The following is a 20,601-nucleotide window of genomic DNA, read 5'->3' on the forward strand; positions in this document are numbered from 1 at the left end:
TCATAAAAAGTACTAAATATATCCAGTCTCTTATAATTATTAAATTAAAAAAAACTAATTTTTTTAGCTGAAAGTAAGGAGCGACATTAAAACTTAAAACGAACAGAAATTACTCTGTATATGAAATGAGCTGTCTACTCCGCAATCCCTCGCTCTTTACGCTAAAGCTTTTAATTGTTTTAAAAAGTAGAATTGTGGCAAAGAGTCAAACTTTAGCGTATAGAGCGAGGGATTGCGGAGTAGACAGCTCATTTCATATACGGAGTAATTTCTGTTCGTTTTAAGTTTTAATGTCGCTCCTTACTTTCAGCTAAAAAAATTAGTTTTTTTTTATTTAATTTCTGAACGTTTTTGAATTAATGCATGTTTGGTTTTGGCTCTCCGCACATAAATTATTAAAATGAAATTTGTATATTAATTCTTTTTTTGGCTAAATGCCTTTCTCTTAGTATTGATCAGATGATTTTGAGAAATAAGGGGTGGAGAAGGAGGCCTAGTTGCCCTCCAATTTTTCGGTTACTTAAAAAGGCAACTAGAACTTTTAATTTTTAACGAACGTTTTTATTAGTAAAAAATATACGTAACTTAAGAATTAACTTACGTAACAAACTTTCATAACCTTATATTTTTATTATGTATACGAGGGGGTTTGTACCCTCGTAAATACCTCACTCTTTTCACTAAATCGTAAGTTTTGTCCCGATTCTTTAAGAATGACCCCTGAATCAGAAAGGCCGTAGAATAAATAGTTGAAATTACTAAAAATACTTTAGCATAAAGAGCAAGGTATTTATCTCCTCCTAAATACCTCGCTCTTTATGCTGAAGTATTTTTAGAATCCCTCATATGCGTAATAATCTCTGTTAGTTTTAAGTTTCAATGCTACTTCTTCCTTTAATGTGAAAAAACGTTTTCATGTTTATTTTTATTGTTTTCTTATAGTAATGCTAGAGAATCCTGCGCCCTTGTCATTGAAATTTTCTTCCCCCATGACAGATTCCTCCAAGGAAAGATCCTCCAACATAACCCCCTCTCCTCAGCCCCACCCCCAAACAAAATAAAATCCCCCTGAAAACGTCTGTACACTTCCCAATAACCATTACTATATGTAAACACTGGTCAAAGTTTGTAACTTGCAGCCCTTCCCCCAGGGATTGTGGGGGAGTAAGTCATCCCCAAAGACATAACTATTATGGTTTTCGACTATGCTGAACAAAATGGCTATCTCAAAATTTTGATTCGTTGACTGGGAAAAAATGAGCGTGGGAGGGGGCCTAGATGCCCTCCAATTTTTTGGTCACTTAAAAAGGGCACTAGAACTTTTCATTTCCGTTAGAATGAGCCCTCTTGCGACATTCTAGGACCACTTGATTGATACGATGACCCCTGGGGAAAAGAAAAGAAAAAAAAAAAAAAAAAAACACGCACCCGTGATTTGTCTTCTGGCAAAAAATACAAAATTCCACATTTTTGTAGATAGGAGCTTGAAACTTCTACAGCAGGGTTTTCTGATACGCTGAATCTGATGGTGTCATTTTCGTTAAGATCATACGACTTTTAGGGGGTGTTTCCCCCTATTTTCCTAAGTAAGGCAAATTTTCTCAGGCTCGTAACTTTTGATAGGTAAGACTAAACTTGATGAAACTTATATATTTAAAATCAGCATTAAAATGCGATTCTTTAGATGTAGCTATTGATATCAAAATTCAATTTTTTAGAGTTTTGGTTACTATTGAGCTGGGTCGCTCCTTACTACAGTTCGTTACCACGAACTGTTTGATATGCAATGCTTACTGTCAGATATGTGTAAAAAAAAAAACGGATACTCCCTCTGACTACCGGAAACCTGCTGACTGTAAATTGTTGGGGAATATGCTTGCCTCAGGCTTCAGCTGTCCGTTGCATTGCGCAAACGCCAGATTAGTTACAGACTTGTTCCAATTAATTAGATAAGGTGCTACTACTTAGAATTTAAGAGTTGCAAGATATCCAAAATGTTTAAAGCAAATACTAAGATATTAAATAACAATTGTTGTTCAATAAACAAATCAGGCATGCACACGGAGATTTTTATGGCGTTGAAGAGCGCAATAGTAAATACAAAATTGATTTGATAATTTCAATAAGAAGTGCGTTCGAATTAGGTATGCTAGATTTTGGAGGTGGTCCTGGAACCAAAGCACCCCACCCCCCTTTCGTACTCTCCTGATGCTAAAACTACCTTTAAGCGTAATGCTTAATTTATATACTTTTTCCGAGACTCGATGTTAAAAGTAATATTTTGTTTCCCAAAGCAGATTGCCTAAAACGAGACTGGGGAAAAATATTGATTGAATCTTTTAATATTAATTTATTATAAATTGGGCTTAAGGAAATATCTCCTGTGTCTCTAGTTATAGCAAAATTTATGTTTGTATATTTTTTTTTATCTCAAAAAAGATTGCGGTAAGTCATTTACAGCGGATATTAAAGTCGCCTCTTCAAAAAGAAGTAAATGATCAGGGTTTTTGGAAATATGGAGGGCCAAAGCAAAATCAAAGTTGTCATTTTCATTTTCAAACTTCAGGGACTTATCTTGAATGAAAACAGTCGCATTGGTCATGAAGTCATTCATTTGTTGATTCTATCTACCAGTAACTGAATTCAATTATTCAAGGGGGATATAGTCAAAGCGCATACTAATGTGATTTAACATTTCAGGCAAAGCATTGGTTTTCAAGAGACTCTTGCTAGAATAAAGAAACAGGATACGTTTAACGAGAACAGACGTCATTTTGTTTTTTCAGATAGTGACTGCATGGCCAAGGTAATGTATTGACCTTTCCTGGTCTCAATGTAGTAGGGATGATCCCGCCTTCACGAAATGTTCGAAAACAATTTAAAAAGCTGTATTTAAAACTAAGCTAAAAAGTGAAAAAATGTGAATATACATTGTATGATCCTCTATCCAAATCTGCGTTCTCAATTTTGGAACTCTCTGAATTTCAAGATAAAGATTGCGATATTTGTAGTGGCCCATAGGTTTGACCCATAAAGAAAGGGGGGCCAGGTGCTATTTACTTGAGGAGGGAGGGTACATTGAGTGTACTTTTGAATTTCTATTTTCAGTTTTTTTCTGGTAGGAGAAGCCTTTTAAAAATCTCATACGGACAACAGGTCGGGGGTAAAAACATACATTTTGTAAAGCCCCCCCCTTCTGTGAAATTTAATTCCTGTTTAAATGCCTCTCTGCCTTCCCTTTTTTGCCAAAAGGTCACCAGTTGAATAGTAAATAGATATTGTAAAACCAAAACATGTTCTCACTGTACTCGCCACCTTTTCCCCAATTTTCAATTTTGAACTTAGTCTACTATGCAACGTGTCAAGTTTCTAAGTCTGAATTAATTCTTAAAAGATATAAAAAAAAGTATATTGGTTTCTCTTGCTTGTTTTTTCTACCCTAAGTTAATTTCATGCTTTTTGCAATTAAAATTGTTTCGACGTCAACCCTATGGTTGTCCATGAGGAATGGAAGGGATATTGAGCGTTTAACCTCCTCCATTGGAAGCCATAAATTTTTAAATTATTTAGTTCGTCCAGACTCGACCCATCACTAAATGAATCCCTGGAGAAATCTGGAGAAGGTAAACAGGTAGGGTGTGCGAAAGCATAGGAAGTTTGCCCCACACCCCTCATTGCACTTCCTGTCTGAAGGGCCAAGAAACGGAGATCAGCACCGCCGGTATGGACTGTAAAGTCCAATGTCGTATTTTTTGTTTTTTGTCTCCTCTCTACATCTTCATTAATATGTTGTAGTTTTTCAGTTACCGTGTAGTTGTAGTTTTTCAATTGTAGTTGTAGTTTTTATGCAAGCAATGCCATCCTTTTTTGGCTGCATTCCTTCAAATCTTTAGATCAAGTTAAAAATCCTGAATAAAATCTCAAATGCGTTTGCCCAATTTGCATTTCATGCTCAGCTACATCGCTATTCTTATAACTCATTTTTTATAATTATCTGTTGAAAAATTTATCATTTCAATTATTCTTTCCTTTTACTCAAATGATCTATTCTTTTCACACTTATTCATGAACATTTCTTGAGATTTTCATTTCAAGTCTCAAATTCCCCTGTCAAATTTTTCTCATACTAGTCTCAGATCCTTTTACTAGGTATATAGATATATGTGTATATTTCTGACTCTGGTACTTCACCATTACTTACATTATATTATTTGTAAATTATATGTCTAATAATTTATAAATTCTTTGTCAGTTATTCTTTCCTTTTATGACAATAATGTCATCTTTTTCGTCAATATTTCATGAAATTTTCATTTCAAGTCTCAAATTTTCGTTCCTAAATCTCAAATCCGTTGACTATATTTGTATTTCCACCTCTAGTGCTTCACTATTATTTATAATAATATCTTTTTATATACTCTCTTTAAGTGAGCGATAATTGTGCTTGTATTTACCTATGCATTTTTTCTCAAGAACGACTCCACATTTTTTGTTTGTTTTTTTAAATTGGCACACTGAGATTTTCTGGCTTGAAAATGTGATCTAGATAGGTCATGAATATAAGAAAATTTGTTTAAAAAGATAAAGATCCTTCTGAGCCATTGCTGGCGCATAGGGTGTCGTGTCGACGTTGCCCAACCCTGCTGCAGCGGGGATCGAACCCGGGTGCTCCGTGTTGCCAAGAAGAGCCTCAATCCACTGGGCTACAACAGGTTGAAAAGTCGTTTAGAGCCTTCATTTTTTTTTACAACATAATTAAGGCGAAAATATAATTATTGGGAATAGCTGGAAAAGAAGTTTTACTGCTATCTATGGCGTCATGCGAAATTATTCGTGATGATGAGTGAATCTGAACAGCTAAAGCTTAAGGCGTGGACAAAATGTCTGCGGCAATGATGAACGAAAGTGAAGCACAGCGAGAGCTGTAGTTAGAAGACATGATGCAACAACATCACAGGCATGGCAACATCCACTCTTTTCCTGAGTGGACATTCTTTTCTTGTCGTAATTTGGCGTAAAAGTTGAGCTTTTTCAATGGTTATTTTTTAATGATCTCCTGTAAGGAACGCAGTGGGGGCATCTCCTGAACTAATCTATTAGTAGCCTTTACTCGTCTAGGCGAATTACTATAACTATTTCTAGATGTAGGGTGCTTAAAAATCTTCTTAAGCGAAATGCCCGAAATTAATTAAGGTAACCAGTCTACTTTTAACCTTTGGAAACTAATTAAGTCTCAGAAGATTTATTCACTTTATTGGAAATTAACAGAAGGGTTGAATTCAACCTTCAGCTCAGTAAAGTCGAAAAAGAGAAAAGTGGTGAATACAAAACATACTGGATCTTGAGATAACAGCATAATTTGAAAGGAAGCTTAGCTTGTGACTATTGTGAAGTAAAAATATGTAAAAGGAATTGGATTAAATGAACTTTTGTTCTAAATTCCAGAAAACAAGAACAAAAAGCAATTTCTACAACCTGTGCAAACGCAAGCTAGGTGAGCAACAGAAATTACCAACGCTAATAGATTGAAGTGATGTGGTCTGTAGTACTAGCCTAGATAGGGCGAATGCTCTTGTAGAAGTTTCTACAAGTACGTTCACTGTTGACGATGGCTATTTACCTGAACTCCAAGACTCACACCCAGGAAGCGAGCTCCAAAGTATTGGCTTCACGCCAGGAAGTGTTCTAAGAGCAATGAAGGGCATGAAAGCGTCAAAAGCGCTCAATCCTGATGGCATCCCGCCTTTATCCTAAAAGAACTGAGAGACGAGCTATGTGAACCTCTGGCAAGACTTTTCTAAATCTCGTTCGAGCAATGCAAGTTTCCTTCTTCCTGGAAACTATCCCATGTAACACCTATTTTCAAAGTAAAAGGGAAACTGAGTGACCCGGAGAATGATCGCCCGATCAGCCTTACTTCACCATTTCTGAAAATCATGGAAAGGGTCATAGTCGAAAAGTTAAACTCTCACCTCGAATTGAACAACTTCATCTCAGATCATCAGCATGGGTTCCGTAAAAATCGTTCTATTGTTTCCTAACTAGTAGTGATACGCAACTACATCCAGTCTGCCTTAGACCGTGGGATTCCAATAGATATTATCCTAATCGATCTACTTAAGGCCTTCGACTGAAGAATATCCTTGCGAAAACTCATCCACTGCCTAGAAGTCTATGGAATCAAAGAACAGCTAAACAATTGGCTCTCAGTATATGATAGAAAAATAGCAGTCAAGGTTGCAGACACACTATCCTTATGGATAGATGCAACCAGTGGCGTCCTACACGGTAGTGTTTTCGGTTCTGTCTTGTTCGTCATGTACATAGACATTTGCATTAACGTCATTTCCCAAACTGACTTCGGCCTGTTTGCAGACGATACGAAGTTCCTTGGGGAAGCTAGTGCATCATTACAAATACAAAACGACTTGGACGCCCTGACAGAGAAGCTCGAAGAATGGCAACTTTCATCAAATATAGCAAAATGCTCTGTCGTCCATCTTGGCCGCCAAAATCCGAAGTGTTCATACAAAATGAAAGGTATCGACCTGACAAAATCCACCTGCGAAAAGGACCTAGGTGTGATTCTGAACTTGGACCTCAAACCAGAAAAGCATATCGCCCTGGTTGTGCGTAAAGCATCAAATACTCTCTGGCTACTCACTCACTCCCTACGACGCCTTGACATTCACTCAAAGATTTCAGCATACACGAGTTACGTCAGGCCACAGCTTGAAAACGCCACTGTCATCTGGTCGCCTTATCTCAAAAAGGTTATTGATAGAATAGAACGAGTCCAGAAACGCTTTGTAAAAGGACTTGAAGGATTTAGAAACCTTCCGTATGACGAAGCTCTAAAGAAGGCTCACTCTCCATAAACTTGAGACAAGAAGAACGATCTTAGACTTAAAACCCTCTTCAAGAGAGTTCTCGAGAATTTTTGGAACGTAAAAGACAAGCTTGTTCAAATAACTTCCCAAAGTAACAAAAGATCGCACAGTCTGCAATCGGAGCCTATGAAGATGAAGATTGCAAGATCTAATTCTTACCATCGTTAGCTCATAACCCGGGTCATCAGGATCTGGAACGGACTGCCATTCCCAGCCGAAAAGATGAAATCACTGGAAGCCTTCTCCAATAGCCTAAACATAAACGTACCATATCTCGAGACTTTCAAAGTAGGACGACTTTAAATGGCAATCGTGCCAAAGTCGATCCGCTCTTCGCCCTGCCATAACATTTTTCTTTTAATAAGGTGTCAGTTACGTGGAAATTTTGTATTGAGAGGCGTGAGTAATAAATTATGTGTTTATTTATTTGTAAATCAATAAAAACTACTGGATTAAAAAACAAAACAAAAAGAGTTACGAGGAAGAAGATTGTGTGAAAGAACTAAGTATGCCCTACATCTTTTGGTAGAAAGATATATTTTGGTAATTTTTTTGGTATAAAAAATTATTTAGTTGAAAATGAAATTAATTAAGAGACGAAGGAGCTGTACCTATCTAAAGTAGCAAGGACAGCAAAATTAAAATAATTTCAAACTCTTGGATCCATCTTAAGTCTATCCATGCTAAGAAGTTGCAATTTTCTGATTTTTTTTTTTTATGTTGCGTCAAAGTTACGAAATTTTTCGGGTAGAACCCTATTTTGTCAGTGTAGCCGCGTTGAACCATCAAGATAAGTAAGCATAATTAACTAGTTAAATTTGATTATGCTTTTCATTCGTAAGATGCTGTTGATTTTCAAAGACAAACTTATGTTCGCAGGGAAGCTACACCTTTTTAGACTACGGGGCCTTAAGTTTTAATTGCCGATAGCTGCTACCATAAACTCGGTAAGTGTACAAGGAGCCCTTTTTTGTTAAAATTGAATTCCTGGTTTTTCTGATATTTTTTAGGTATTTGTGGCTGTGAAAGTTTCCTCTTGACAAGTTAAAAATTGAGACGGTTTCCACTGTCCTCGGTACTTTCAGGAAAGAACATCGGAAAACATTACACATTTAAATAACCTCTTATAATTTCTTTTCCAGTTGCTGTTTCCTTATAACCAAGCGGTGCCGTCTTTTTAGTCGGCATTCCCTCAGATATTCAAAGGCATAACGGACGTGCCTTGTTTAATTCCTTGCGGAATCGACCAAGATCTGTATTTCCGGATGCCACGTGACGTGGCTCCCGAGATGGAATTTCTAAAGCCTTCTCTGGTTCATTCAAAGCTTTGATCCCAACTCGTCAATTTTTCTGAAAGATACTGGAAAACAAATTAAGGAAAAGGTACTTATTTTTTATTTAAGGTTCATCTTCCTTAAAGATGATGTTAAAATCTGCAAATGATGTCACCGAAAAGTTGATAGTTCTGAAATATTGCTTTAATTATGCTGGTGTTTCTAAGAACAAATAAGAAAAATTTGCCGAACACATAAATTTTCAGTATTTAATTAAAGCCTATTCAGGATTTCTAGACTGTCTGTAGATTTTCTGCAGAATTTTTAATCAAATTAAATTAATTCTTCAAAACTAGTCAAAATATTTATTGGTAAGTTACCGCGATGTTCAAAAAATTATTCCTGCTGCCCAAGGTCGTTTCAGGAATTTTGGTTTGGGGTGGTGGTGCTACAAAAAAAAAATATTAGAAAATGTATCAAATATAAATTTTTATGTATTTTTATCGCGTTTTTACGGGTCGGGTAAAAAAAAATTTGAATAGGAGAGTAAAACCTGTACCCCCCCTCCCGTGGATAATGTATTGCTACTAAGTCTATTACTGTTAAACTCGTCGCATTACCAAGCTGGATGAGGCAAAAACAGTTGCGACCACTCCTCCCCTTTCCTTCTGTCCAATGTTTCACCCTGTGGTTCCTCAATTTAAGTTAGTACTTGCTTTATATCCTTTCTTAGGAAGCCTATCAATCCAATTCTTGTGCTCCCTAGTTCGCATTTTAGCTTTGCTTTATCAATGCAGTTTTTTTGGTAACCTTTCTTCATTTGTCTTAATACATGACCGAACTACCAACAAAATGCATTCTTGGCAGCATTCCTTCCTATGAAATATGACCCGAACTATTAACGAAATACAGTCGTTTGGCAACCTGAAATATCAACAAACTGCAATCTTTTGGCAACATATCTTTCTTTGTCTTAAAACATGACCGAACTATCAACAAAATATAGTTTGTTGGTAACCTATATTCCTTCGTCTTAAAATATGATTGAACGGTCTTAACTTTTCTTTTGTTATAGATAATGGGATCGAACCCATTTCATTGATCGTGGTAGCCATGGGCGCCGGCAAGGGAGCCATGCCGCCCCCCCCCCCCCCCCTTGGAAATTCGGGACTATAAAGTAATCATAAGGAAACCAAAGAAAAGAGAGCAGAATAGGGAAAAATCATGAGAAAAATGTGTGTTGCCCATTGTTGGCTGCCTGCCAATAGATTTGACCATTAATAAGGAAAATAAAAGTTCTAATTTCTGACTGAGTGACCCCTTTCGAGTTTTCAACAAACATTTTTCTATGTGACTTTGGTTGGAGCAACAAAAACAAATTCAATTCTTCATAGTAATGAATGGTAAGTAAATAACGATCCTTGTCAGTAACGAAAGTATAAGAGCCTAACTATTGATAATATTCAATCAAAGAATCAGCTTTTTATGGGGATCTTAAATATGCATTTGTTTATTAGTAATTAGTGCAGTTATTACTACACAAGAAAGTTCGTGTAATTATAGAAAATACAAGGAAAACAACAGAGGCAATTTCGATAATATGCCGTCAACTTTTGCTTGCATTTCAATAGTACCCATGAGCTGACATAGGAGGCCACTATAATCAGAAATGTTTTCCCTGAAAGGAATGCTGGGAATTTCTGTACCCCCTGAACGCACTCGTTTTTTGTGTTTTATTATCATTTTTTTTTCTTTTTACAGGAGTGATTGTATTTATGTAGTTTTTACTTTGAAAAAGATTAAATTTTTTGCAGTTATGAAGTATAAAGGTGTCAAATATATTGGTTTTGTCAAAATTAAATTGAAAATATTGACTTAAAAATTTTTATCAGAATTTTTAATCTTAGTTTTATTTTTTTACTTTGAACAAACTACTATGATAATGTGTTACTTTTTATAAATACTGAGTTTAAAGGCATTGAATATTTTGGTGTTTGATGACCCAGTTCAAAACTGTCGAAATTGTAAAAAAAAAATTTGTCCAACGCCTCTGCATTTGTCAACAGAACTGAATGCCGGGAGTTCATATATTAGTTTTTGTAAGTAGGCTATTGTTCTGGGTATTTTTTGTAATTACTTACTTTTTTCATTTTTGTATGCTTGTACTTTAATTGACATACTTTTTCCGTTTTCTTTAGAAAAATGTTAGTCTCTAAGCTTCATGAAGTAAAAAAAAACAAGTTTTTTCAGCTTATAATAAGGAGCAACATTAAAACTTAAAATGGGCAAAATTTTTTACATATATGACGTTGGGTTGCCCCCTCCTCAATACTTTGCTTTTCATGCTACAGTTTTTCGGCATTCTAAAAAAAGTTACTTATTGTTATAATTAAATGACCCTTGTTTCCCAGGAGTCGTTTTTAAAGAATTCGAACAAAATTTAAACCTGAGTGTAAAGAGCGAGGTTTTGGAAGGGGGCAACCCCCCCCCCTCATATAGGTATTAATTTCTGTTCGTTTGAAGTTTTAATGTTGCTCCTTACTTCTAGTTGGAAAAACTCTTTTTTGTTCAATATCTGATTGTTTTTCTAATAACGCCGGGATAACTGGCTCCACCTCCACAGGAAAATCCCTCTCCCAATCGAAATATCTTCTGGACAATTCAATTTTGGAGAAAATTTACCCCGGAGAATTACCCTTAACATCTTCACGTGTAAAATTGAATCGGTAAAGAAAAAGCAAGACATATAAAGAAATATCGTACAGAAATTCTGGAAAATTCACCCAGTGTAAAATTTTCCCTGAAAAGTTCACTCCCTGAAAACTTCCCTCTTTATGGAAAGTTCTCCCAGTAGAAAGTTCGTCTTCCCCTCTCATCCAAAAAAATATGTGCGGACTTCCCAATAAAAATAAAACAATGGGCAAATTTTATAACTTAAAACCTTTCTCCAGGGGCCTTAGGGGGTCATTTTATGTCCAAAAACGTAACTATTGGGCCTTTCAACTATGCTGAAAAAAAGCTATCTTAAAATTTGATCGGTTATAATTGAGGGGAAAAAAGTTTACCTCTTTCAACATTTATCTGAAGCCTGAGGAACAGTAAGCAGTTTGCCCATTAAAATGTACGTTTGTAGGAAGCCACCCTACCCCCACCTAAACAATGACTCTCTCCTTCATTATAGTTGACATGCTATTCCAGATCACCATACATAGCCTAATTTCATTACAAAAAAAGCGAATCAATTTGGTTGAACCAAGTATTGCCATCGTTTGGCATTACTTCTTTTGCAACTGGGACGCCTAAAATATAGTTATTGATATTTTTAAATCAATTAGCTTCTCCAAATTCGTCCTCTTTAGGTTAAAGTCGTAGTTTGGTGCCCTAAACCACCCAAACTGTCACCCAACCATCATTGCCATTTTAGCGTCTGCCCTTCTCCCCTGGAAAATTATCTGCTGGGGCTCTTGATGGTAGCTTATTATTTTATATGCGGTTGTTGAAACGGGTATCCAAAGACTAACCTAAGACAAATTCTCTGAAAAATCTCTAACGCATCTTCCTCCAATTTTCGGATCGTCGCATTTCCAAAGCCATATTTGACCACTCTTTTTCCTTTACAACACTATTTTTACTATATTGTGTACCAGCGAAAAATAAATTATATTATTTATTTTGTCCTTTTCTTTTACCTTCAACAAAATTGGAGGATTATCTTTATAGATTTATGTAGTCTACTTGGCCGGACGACTTTTTTCACATATTGAAAAGAAATAAGTTCATTTGTGGTTGGGGAGAGAATAGGAATTCATTTAAGATGAATTTTCAGCTTCATCTTTTTCATAAACGTTACTATGAACTGAAATTTGTGTGAAGTTCGAAGCATAGAAGTTCAAAAATTAATCAGGAATAATCAATTAAATTTGAATTAATAAGTAGTTAACAAATAACTGGGACATACGAAAAAAATCAAAATTTCTGATTAGATAACATGCAAAAAAATATATCAGAATTGGATAGAACAAATTTATCTAATCAAATGACTAACATAAAAACTACTGGACTAAAAATTAAATTAAATTGAAATAAGAAAGCACTAAAATTTTCAAAAATAATAAATCTAAAGCAGAAAGTCCAAAACATACTGTTCTTTTTTGGGTTTTATTTTCTGGTTATCCGACATCACTTCTTCGCCCTTTATCTTAAGTCAAAGCGACTTATTCTTCTTCTTCTTAACATTAATTTGCATACCTTTTCTTGTATTGTAAGCTCTCAAAACTTCCATCAATTTATTTGTTTTCCTAATATTTTGATCTAGGACACTCAAACTGTCAATATAATCAAGGAGAGTTTTACATTCCGTTTTGATACCATATTCTCAAGTACCCTTTGTGTCTGAAATATCGGAAATATTTTTTTTTCTGAAATATCGGGCCGAAGTTTTTTCAGAAAGTGGTTGTTCACCCTGATAAGACTACTAACTTTGGCGAATTTCTGTTCACCCGAAAATACGGTATCAATAGTCTTTTAGTCTTAGTTCTCCTTTATTTTTAAGCTCTGAGATTTATTCTTCTTAATCTTTGTTTTTAAATCTATCTTTACATTATATACTCTTAGAACATCGACTAATTCATTAATTTTGATAACATTCTAATCAAGGACACAAACATTGTCTGTGTAATCTGTAAATCGTCTTGAGACTGACCTTAACAATGGCATTCACAAGTTTTAAACAACATTGCGCTGAAGTTTTTTTCAGTATTACTAGGATTCAGATCAGTTTGTACTGCGACTGATCTCTAGTGCCAGTGGCAGGCGCAGTTGTTTTGAGTGGTTTTTAAGGCTCCATCTCCATCATACAAGTTTATAGAAACAAGGATGCCAATTTAAAAATATTTTTCCCCTGAACCTATTTGAGCTCTATTCATAACTGAAACCTACCATTTTCTACTTTTATTCTGTTTTTTTTTTTTTTTTTTTTTAAATTATGGAGTGCCTAGTGTACCAGCAAGTTTTACCAATATAGTTATCCGAAACTGTAGAAACAAATAACCAGAAATTATTCGGTAAGTTCAACTACACGTAACAGTTCAAACATTAACAATCTACTGATTTCTAATTAAAGTTAAACAAATTAATCAAAATATGTGTTCTCTAAGTTGAGAAATTGATGAAAATGTTAGAAATACACTTGGTTTTCAGTAAAGCCTTAATGACCTGACTTTCGGAAGGTTTAGTGTTTTTGGGGATTCATGTCATTGTTGGAAGTGTTGGTACTAAATCTTTCCACTATTTTCAGATCTCAAATTTTTTTAGAAGTTTTTGGGGGTCGAGTGGGGTGAGGTGAAAAAAATGACCGGGGTTGGTGTAATGCTTGCATTCATTTTTTTTCTTTTAGAAAGAACAATGAAATTTTCAATATCCAATCGAATAAGCATGCCCATTTTAAGCTTTCTTCCACAAATCCTTCCATGCGAATTGGAGTGATGAAAAAAACAACAACAAAGCCTACAAATAATGCACGGAAGCCATTTCGCTCTTTATGCTGCTTATGAGTTACTGGCTATTTTATCTCTAGTCTCGTAATTGCTATATTTCGAATCATAAAAGGGGACCAGGATTTATGGGAGGAGTGGCTTTCAAAAATACTTTTAAAAATAACCCAAAATCTAAAATAACCCAAAACCAAAAAAAAAAAACAATGAAACCTGTTGGGCTCTATGGTATGAAGTTTTATGCTACTGTAAAGAACAAAAAGATTTAGAGTCACGTCAAAATCGCTCTGATCCGCAAATAAGTTCTGATTTTCAATGTTTTGACATTTGGCTCATATTATTGACATTAAGAACCTACTCGCGATTTTTATGGCAATTTATGTTTCAGATAAATAAATATGCTTACTCTGGTGGTCGCGATACCGTAAAAGAGCACCAGGAAAAGGGTGGTGATTGCTCAGTTGATATACCGTTTCAATATTTAACGTATTTTGAAGAAAATGATGAACAATTAGAAAAAATTAGACAGGTAAGCATGATTTTTTTTACTACCTGAATTAACAACAATGTCATTACTACACTGTCGGCACCAGGAATTCAAGGGGGCATGTATTGCACAATTTCGTTGCTGTTCGACAGTGGCAAAGCCTATGACACCATTGGAATAATTTGTTTTGAGTTTTCTTACTGTCATTTAGAAGCAATTGTCTTTAAAAGGAAGAATTCGTTTGGCTTAGAAAAGTTTCGCGAGGCCAAGAAACGACAAAAAATTTTTTAATATCATTGCAGTAAATACTGGGTGTTTAAAAAGAACTTTTTTATTGAATGTGTCAAAATAAGCATTTAAATATATAATCTGGGATTTCATTTAGGAAAAATGGTGGCATTCAGATATAGCCCCGCATGTATTTAAACTATGACCAAGATTTTGCACGACTGATCACCCTCTAGATTCGCGTGTTTTTGATGTTCCAAACTCATGGCGTTGAAGATGACATTTAAATACATAGTCAGAGATTTAATTTTAGGAAAAATGATGTCATTTAGAAATAGCACGTATTTACTAGTTTCTTAGATTTTTTTTTTCTGAAAGCACAGTGGTTTAAATTATCTCAAAAAAAATTAATACCTTATTAGGGTGAAACTAATGGTGACTGTCAGTGGCTTAAAAATTTTGATTAACACTTAAGTGATGTACCTTTTAGGAACCTTGGGTAAAGGATATACACAATATAACACATATTGTGCAACTTTATAACACAATTTTGTCATGGTTATTATTAGCTGATGAAAGGGATTATTTCAGCGTCATTATCCAGTTTTTCTCTAGTGAGTACGGCAACAAAAAATCGTCAGTCCTTCAAACTATTCATGTATCTTATTAACGGAATTGTGTCCAAAAAATTGTCATGCAATATAGATTCATCAACTCGTAAAGGATTATTGATCATTGTTCAAAGAAGTTCACTTGTTCTAGTTCAAAAGTTGATTTTCTTGCTGCGGGCCAGGTTTCGTATTTCTTACTTAAGGAATTCTTACCTCTTAGAATCTCTGAGAAATCGTTATTAATTTAATTCTATTGATTAATTTCTCTATTAAAGAGAAAACTATTAAAGTTTAAGAGGCATATGATACCATTCTTTTTTCTCAAGTTCTAAACATAAAAAAGGAAATTACAAACTCAACCATAATACCAAACAGAAGTGACTTTTAGAAGTAGATGGTAGCACTTTTTGATCCGCGAGGAATTCCTCCTTTTGAAAAATTTAAGGTTTTATGCTTATTATGCTAAGTAATATGATATATATATATATATATATATATATATATATATATATATATATATATATATATATTTATATATATATATATATATATATATATATATATATATATATATATATATATATATATATATATATATATATATATATATTATCATTTATGTATCAGTAATATCATTTTACTTTATTTACAAATACGGTTACCACCAAGTTGAGTTTATTGTTGCTGTTATCATTGTATTTTTATTTTAGTTTCGACTCTACTAACTTTTTTCTTGTTGGCAAGTTGGCAAGTTTTTTAAAGTTAGTTGGAGGGTTTTATATCAATATATATATATATATATATATATATATATATATATATCTGTACATATATATATAAATATATATATACATATATATGTATATATATATATATATATATATATATATATATATATATATATATATATATATATATATATATATATATATATATATATATGTGCGTGTGTGTGTGTACGTATGTGTAAAGGTTTTTTGTTTTTTTTGGCAGAATTATTCTAGTGGAGCAATGTTAAGCGGAGAAATCAAGAAGATTTTAATTGAGAAATTAACTCGCGTGGTTTTTAGACCAGCAAAAAATCTATTACAGAGGACATCGTTAGGGGGTTTATGACTCCCAGACAACTTGTATTTGATTTTTGACTTAGAAGAATTTGTTATTTTATTTATGTCAAATTTTGTGTTCTTTTTTATCCTGCCAATACATCAAATTCCAAGGGATATGTTTTTTTTTTTAGCTCTAGAGTATTCCCCTTTTCTCCAAACAAAAAAAAAAATCAGATATAGTTAAGGGGACTTGCGTTCGATTTTAAATTTGAAAAGCTGCTTTATCTATATTCAGGTCAAATTTACTCACACCTGCTGGCAATACTTGTAATTTGTATGGGCATTGGCCATCTGCATTGCTAATTGGTCGTAATTCGTAGATTTTTAATTAGTCCTACTTGCTTTTCCTTCTTTGTAGTACCACATACATATAAATGAAAACATTTCCCTACCCCAGGCTCCATCATTGGTCGATCCGGTAGCTGCCGTTTACCCGACCGGAAAATACACCCCCACAGAAAATCCTCCCTCGGTGAACACCCTCCTAGAAAGTACCCCTCCCTCCCATGGGTCGTTGGTCTCCGATCACATTCGATTTATAAAAAAGGATTTGAATCCTCAAATTCTGATTTAATGAGCACCCTGCAAAATTTCTGCGACTATGAGGTGGAGGTGTGGATGAGGAAGGGGTAACCCCCTCCTATAATGAATAAACTCTGCTCGTTTCGGTGTTAAATGTTATTCTTTTCGTTAATAATAACAGCGTAGACCAGAAATATTCTCAGAAATCATAAGGGAGTATATATCAATTTCACATCTTTGATGCGGTTTTTAAAGTCTCTTTTGTACATCCATTGTAGAAGTTTAAGTGCCTTTTTAAGTTATATAATTTGTCCTCTGCTTACAGATAGTATTTGTTATTGGGAAACATTCGGAAATTTTTTGTGAGTGAGGTTTCTGGAGCGGGGCGATAGGGGAGTCTGGAGAATTTTTAGTAGAGAATAAATATTTAGGAATAATGTCCTTTCAGTGAGGATATATTTTCTGGGGGAGGGCCTTAAATCGGTCTAACCAGGATTTTCTACGGTTTCTTCTTTGATTGCAAAAAAATATTTAAGTTAGAATTCATGCTCAAAGTTTCACAGTTTTTCTAAGCTACTCCTACTGCTAACAACTTGCAGTAGCACCAAACCGCCTGAAACCAGTATAGCTACGCGCACTCCACCTCCATCCCAATATGTTCAAAATCTCCCTCTTTATGTCATCCCACCCCAACTGTAGACGATCTAATTTCCTGTGCAGCCCTAGATGGTTGGCCAAAAAGGACAACTTTTGGCAATATGTCATCCTTTATTTGAAGAACATGTCCTAGCCATCTCAACCTTTCTCTCATTATAGGCCTAGAAAGCGGGATTAAAGCACACTTTTTGTACAGCCCACTATCATTATTTGACCTCTGTGATCATCGCAGCTTCCTATGTTTAAGCTTGGTTCTCAGACTTATCTTCTTATTCTTCCATAGGTTTAGTTTCTGAACTGAACCTTAAAAAAATAAAATGTGGATACTAATTCTGTCAATTTGATCATGTTTTTCGAACCTAAAAGTTCTGATACATTGCAGAGACCCTTAAACCAAACAGGTTAGTTAGTATTTGACAGTTAGTGGAACTACCTTATATTTCATATTAAACTAAGTCTCTACTTCCACAGAGGGTAATTACGATAAAAAAGCTTAAGAGGCTATCGCTTGATCTTCAGCCACCCTATTAAATCTGTAACTCGGCAAACTGTAAGTAAGGACTGAATCGGCTCAATCGTAACTGAAATTCTAAAAATGGAATTTTGATATCAATAGATAAATCGAAAGAATTGACTTATCGTGCGGATTCCAAATATATAACATCATTATATTTAATGTTATTCATCAAGATACGAGCCTGATAAAATTTGTTTGATTGAAAAAAAAAAGTGAGTAACTCTGCCCGAAGTTAAGGAAGCCTAATTAAACTCGCACCTTCAGATTCAGCATATCAGAAAATCCGCCTGCAGAAGTGTCAAGCTTTTATATATAAAAACGCGGAATTTTGTGTTTTTCGTCAGAAAAAGATCATGGATGGGTGTTTATTTGTTGTTTTTTCCTCGGGAGTGATTACACCGAACTAATGGTCCTTGAAGATCGGGAGAGGGTGTATTTGAACAGGAGTTAAAAGTTCTAGTGTCCGTTTTAAGTGACCAAAAAGACTGGATGACATATAAACCCCCTTCTACGTCCCCTTTTCCCCAAAGTCGTGCGATCAAAATTCTGATATTGCCATTTTGTTCAGCATAGTTGAAAGATCTAATTACTATTTTACGGATAACATGACCTCCCACAGCCTTTGAGGAAAGGCTTACAAGTCATGAAATTTTCCCCTTGTGTGCGTATAGCATTTTTTATTAAGAAACGTACACCACAGTTTATACTAAGCTCACACGCATAGGATTTTGGAAAAATCCTTTAAGGATTTGGTCATAATAGCCAAACACTTGAACCGTTTCCTTAAAGGGTGAAAGGATTTTTAGCTAGAAATTATTTCAAGCTCTGAGCAAAATCCTTATCAGTAATAAGCTAAATCCTTAAAGATTTTTTTAATGCATACGCTTTTTTAAGAAGAAATAGTGTTAAATCACCTTTGAGTAGGTTGGTTCTTGGTTGTAACCCTCAGTAACTCTAAAAAGGTAGTTTAGTTGGGTGCTTCACTTTTTTTCTGCCAGGGCATTGTTTTAGAGTTTGGACATATTCCTTTATGAGCCATGGGGTAAAATTTCAGTTTAGGGACTTCTTTGTGCCTAGGAATCCAATTATCAGAAACAAATTTAGTTTCTAAAATGCAATCTTGAATTTTATTCCCAGGCTAGGCTATTATGTATACCCTGTTCTTATTTTCAGGGCTTGAAGATTGCATTAATGATAGAACAGTATTTAGGCCTATCTTAGGTTCATTCTGACCAATCAAGAAGTTTAGGAAGTTCTTTGTACCTTTGAACATAGCCTAATTGAGTTTTGTGAATCCAATTATCAGAAATAAATCCTGTTTCTAAAATGTAATCTTGAATTTTTTTCCCCAGGCTAAGCTTCTGTTTATATCTTTTTCTTATTCCCAGGGCTTGAAGGTTACATTAATGAGATTTATTATTACCATATAAAACTAAAAAAAGAAAAACATCAAACAAGATTTATATTACCATATCAAACAGGCTTGGCATCTAAACCACACTATATTTTTTAGTTGGAAAAAGTAGAATGACGTAAACTTCTACTTTAGCTGCGTTTGGTTATCTTGGAAAGAGGTTAGATTAGGAAAATGAAACTTTCAGGGATGTGTCTACAGGCTAAAGTATGTCCCAGAAAGCTATTGCAAAGTACCTATCTCCACTCCATCTCCCCATAGAGTGTCCTAAAATTTGCCTACATGACATGTCTATATCTTTTGAAACTGTGAAAAAACAACATATTACCATAATTTTCAGTTTCTTTTTCTCTGGCCTTAGTTCTTAAATTACAGTTCCTGTTATTGAATAAAACTTCAAGCTGTAACACTTTGTTTTTCTAACTTGAGAAACAATCTTTTATGCCACCATGCTATAGGATAAATATATGGCTGATATTCTTTAATCTCAGTGAATTTTGTTTTGATTATTTTTCATTAATAGCACTTGCTTTCTGTTAAAGATATATATTTTTTTTTAATCAAGCTTCTTCTTTTGTAAAAATTGGGAAGGAATGCCTTGCCCTTTAATTCCTAGATTTGGTTAAAACTCTCTGAAGTATGTTATATCAAAATATATTTTTTTTTTTTTTTTTTTTTTTTTTTTTTTTTTTTTTTTTTTTTTTTTTTTTTTTTTTTTTTATATAGAGATGACATAGGACAGTATTAAAGTTTTCCATTTGCTTTGCTAAAAAATTGTCTTAAACAGTACCAAGTTTAGAGAGTTATGGTTATATTCTTCTTTCTCATCAGTATATTTGTAAGTTCCTTCTATTTTAAAGCGTTTAGAGAGGTTTTAAGCCAACCATAAGCATATAAGCAAATTCCTTTTTGCGGATTAAAATGGATATGAGGGTTTCAGATAGTAAAATTCCAATACGACGTGGGGTCCGGCAAGGTGCTGTCCTCTCCCCCTCTATTTTCAAACTTTGTATATCATCTGTCTTTTCCTCTATCCCACCTACTTGCATCCTTAATTCTGTAAATGTTTCTTATCTCGCCTATGCTGATGATATTCTTTTGATCAGTAGGACTAAAAAAGGGCTCTCTTTGTCTGTTTCAACAGTAGCATCTAAATTTCATGCGACTGGACTTTCTCTTAATCTTTCAAAGTGTGAGTATCTTTCATTTAATAGCAATATCGCTACTCCTCTAATCTGTGGATCTTTTTCTATCCCGTCGGTTTCTTCATTTCGGTAGCTGGGAATTAACGTTAGTAAAACTCTAAAATCCTTACGGACTCTCACTGTTGCTGATTTCAAGAAGAAAATCCAATTAAGTTACTCTAAAATTGTTGCTAACTGAGGAAGATACAATAGAAA

At 34.4% G+C, this 20,601-nt stretch overlaps 2 protein-coding genes across 3 annotated transcripts in view; one reads left to right on the forward strand and one right to left on the reverse strand.

The window, feature by feature from the left end:
• The window catches only part of LOC136026112 (tryptophan--tRNA ligase, cytoplasmic-like), a 287,826-nt gene that overhangs the window by 59,322 nt on the left and 207,903 nt on the right, over positions 1 to 20,601 (forward strand). For both annotated transcript variants that reach the window (XM_065702394.1, XM_065702395.1), the window contains exons 9-10: positions 2,701 to 2,806; positions 14,045 to 14,185. In XM_065702394.1, coding sequence (XP_065558466.1) covers positions 2,701 to 2,806; positions 14,045 to 14,185 — 247 coding nt within the window. The remainder of the gene's footprint in view (positions 1 to 2,700; positions 2,807 to 14,044; positions 14,186 to 20,601) is intronic.
• LOC136026115 (importin-5-like) overlaps positions 1 to 20,601 on the reverse strand; it is a 145,658-nt gene that overhangs the window by 8,289 nt on the left and 116,768 nt on the right. The window lies entirely within an intron of this gene.

Source organism: Artemia franciscana, chromosome 4 (assembly GCF_032884065.1).
Source record: "Artemia franciscana chromosome 4, ASM3288406v1, whole genome shotgun sequence".
NCBI lineage: Eukaryota > Metazoa > Arthropoda > Branchiopoda > Anostraca > Artemiidae > Artemia > Artemia franciscana.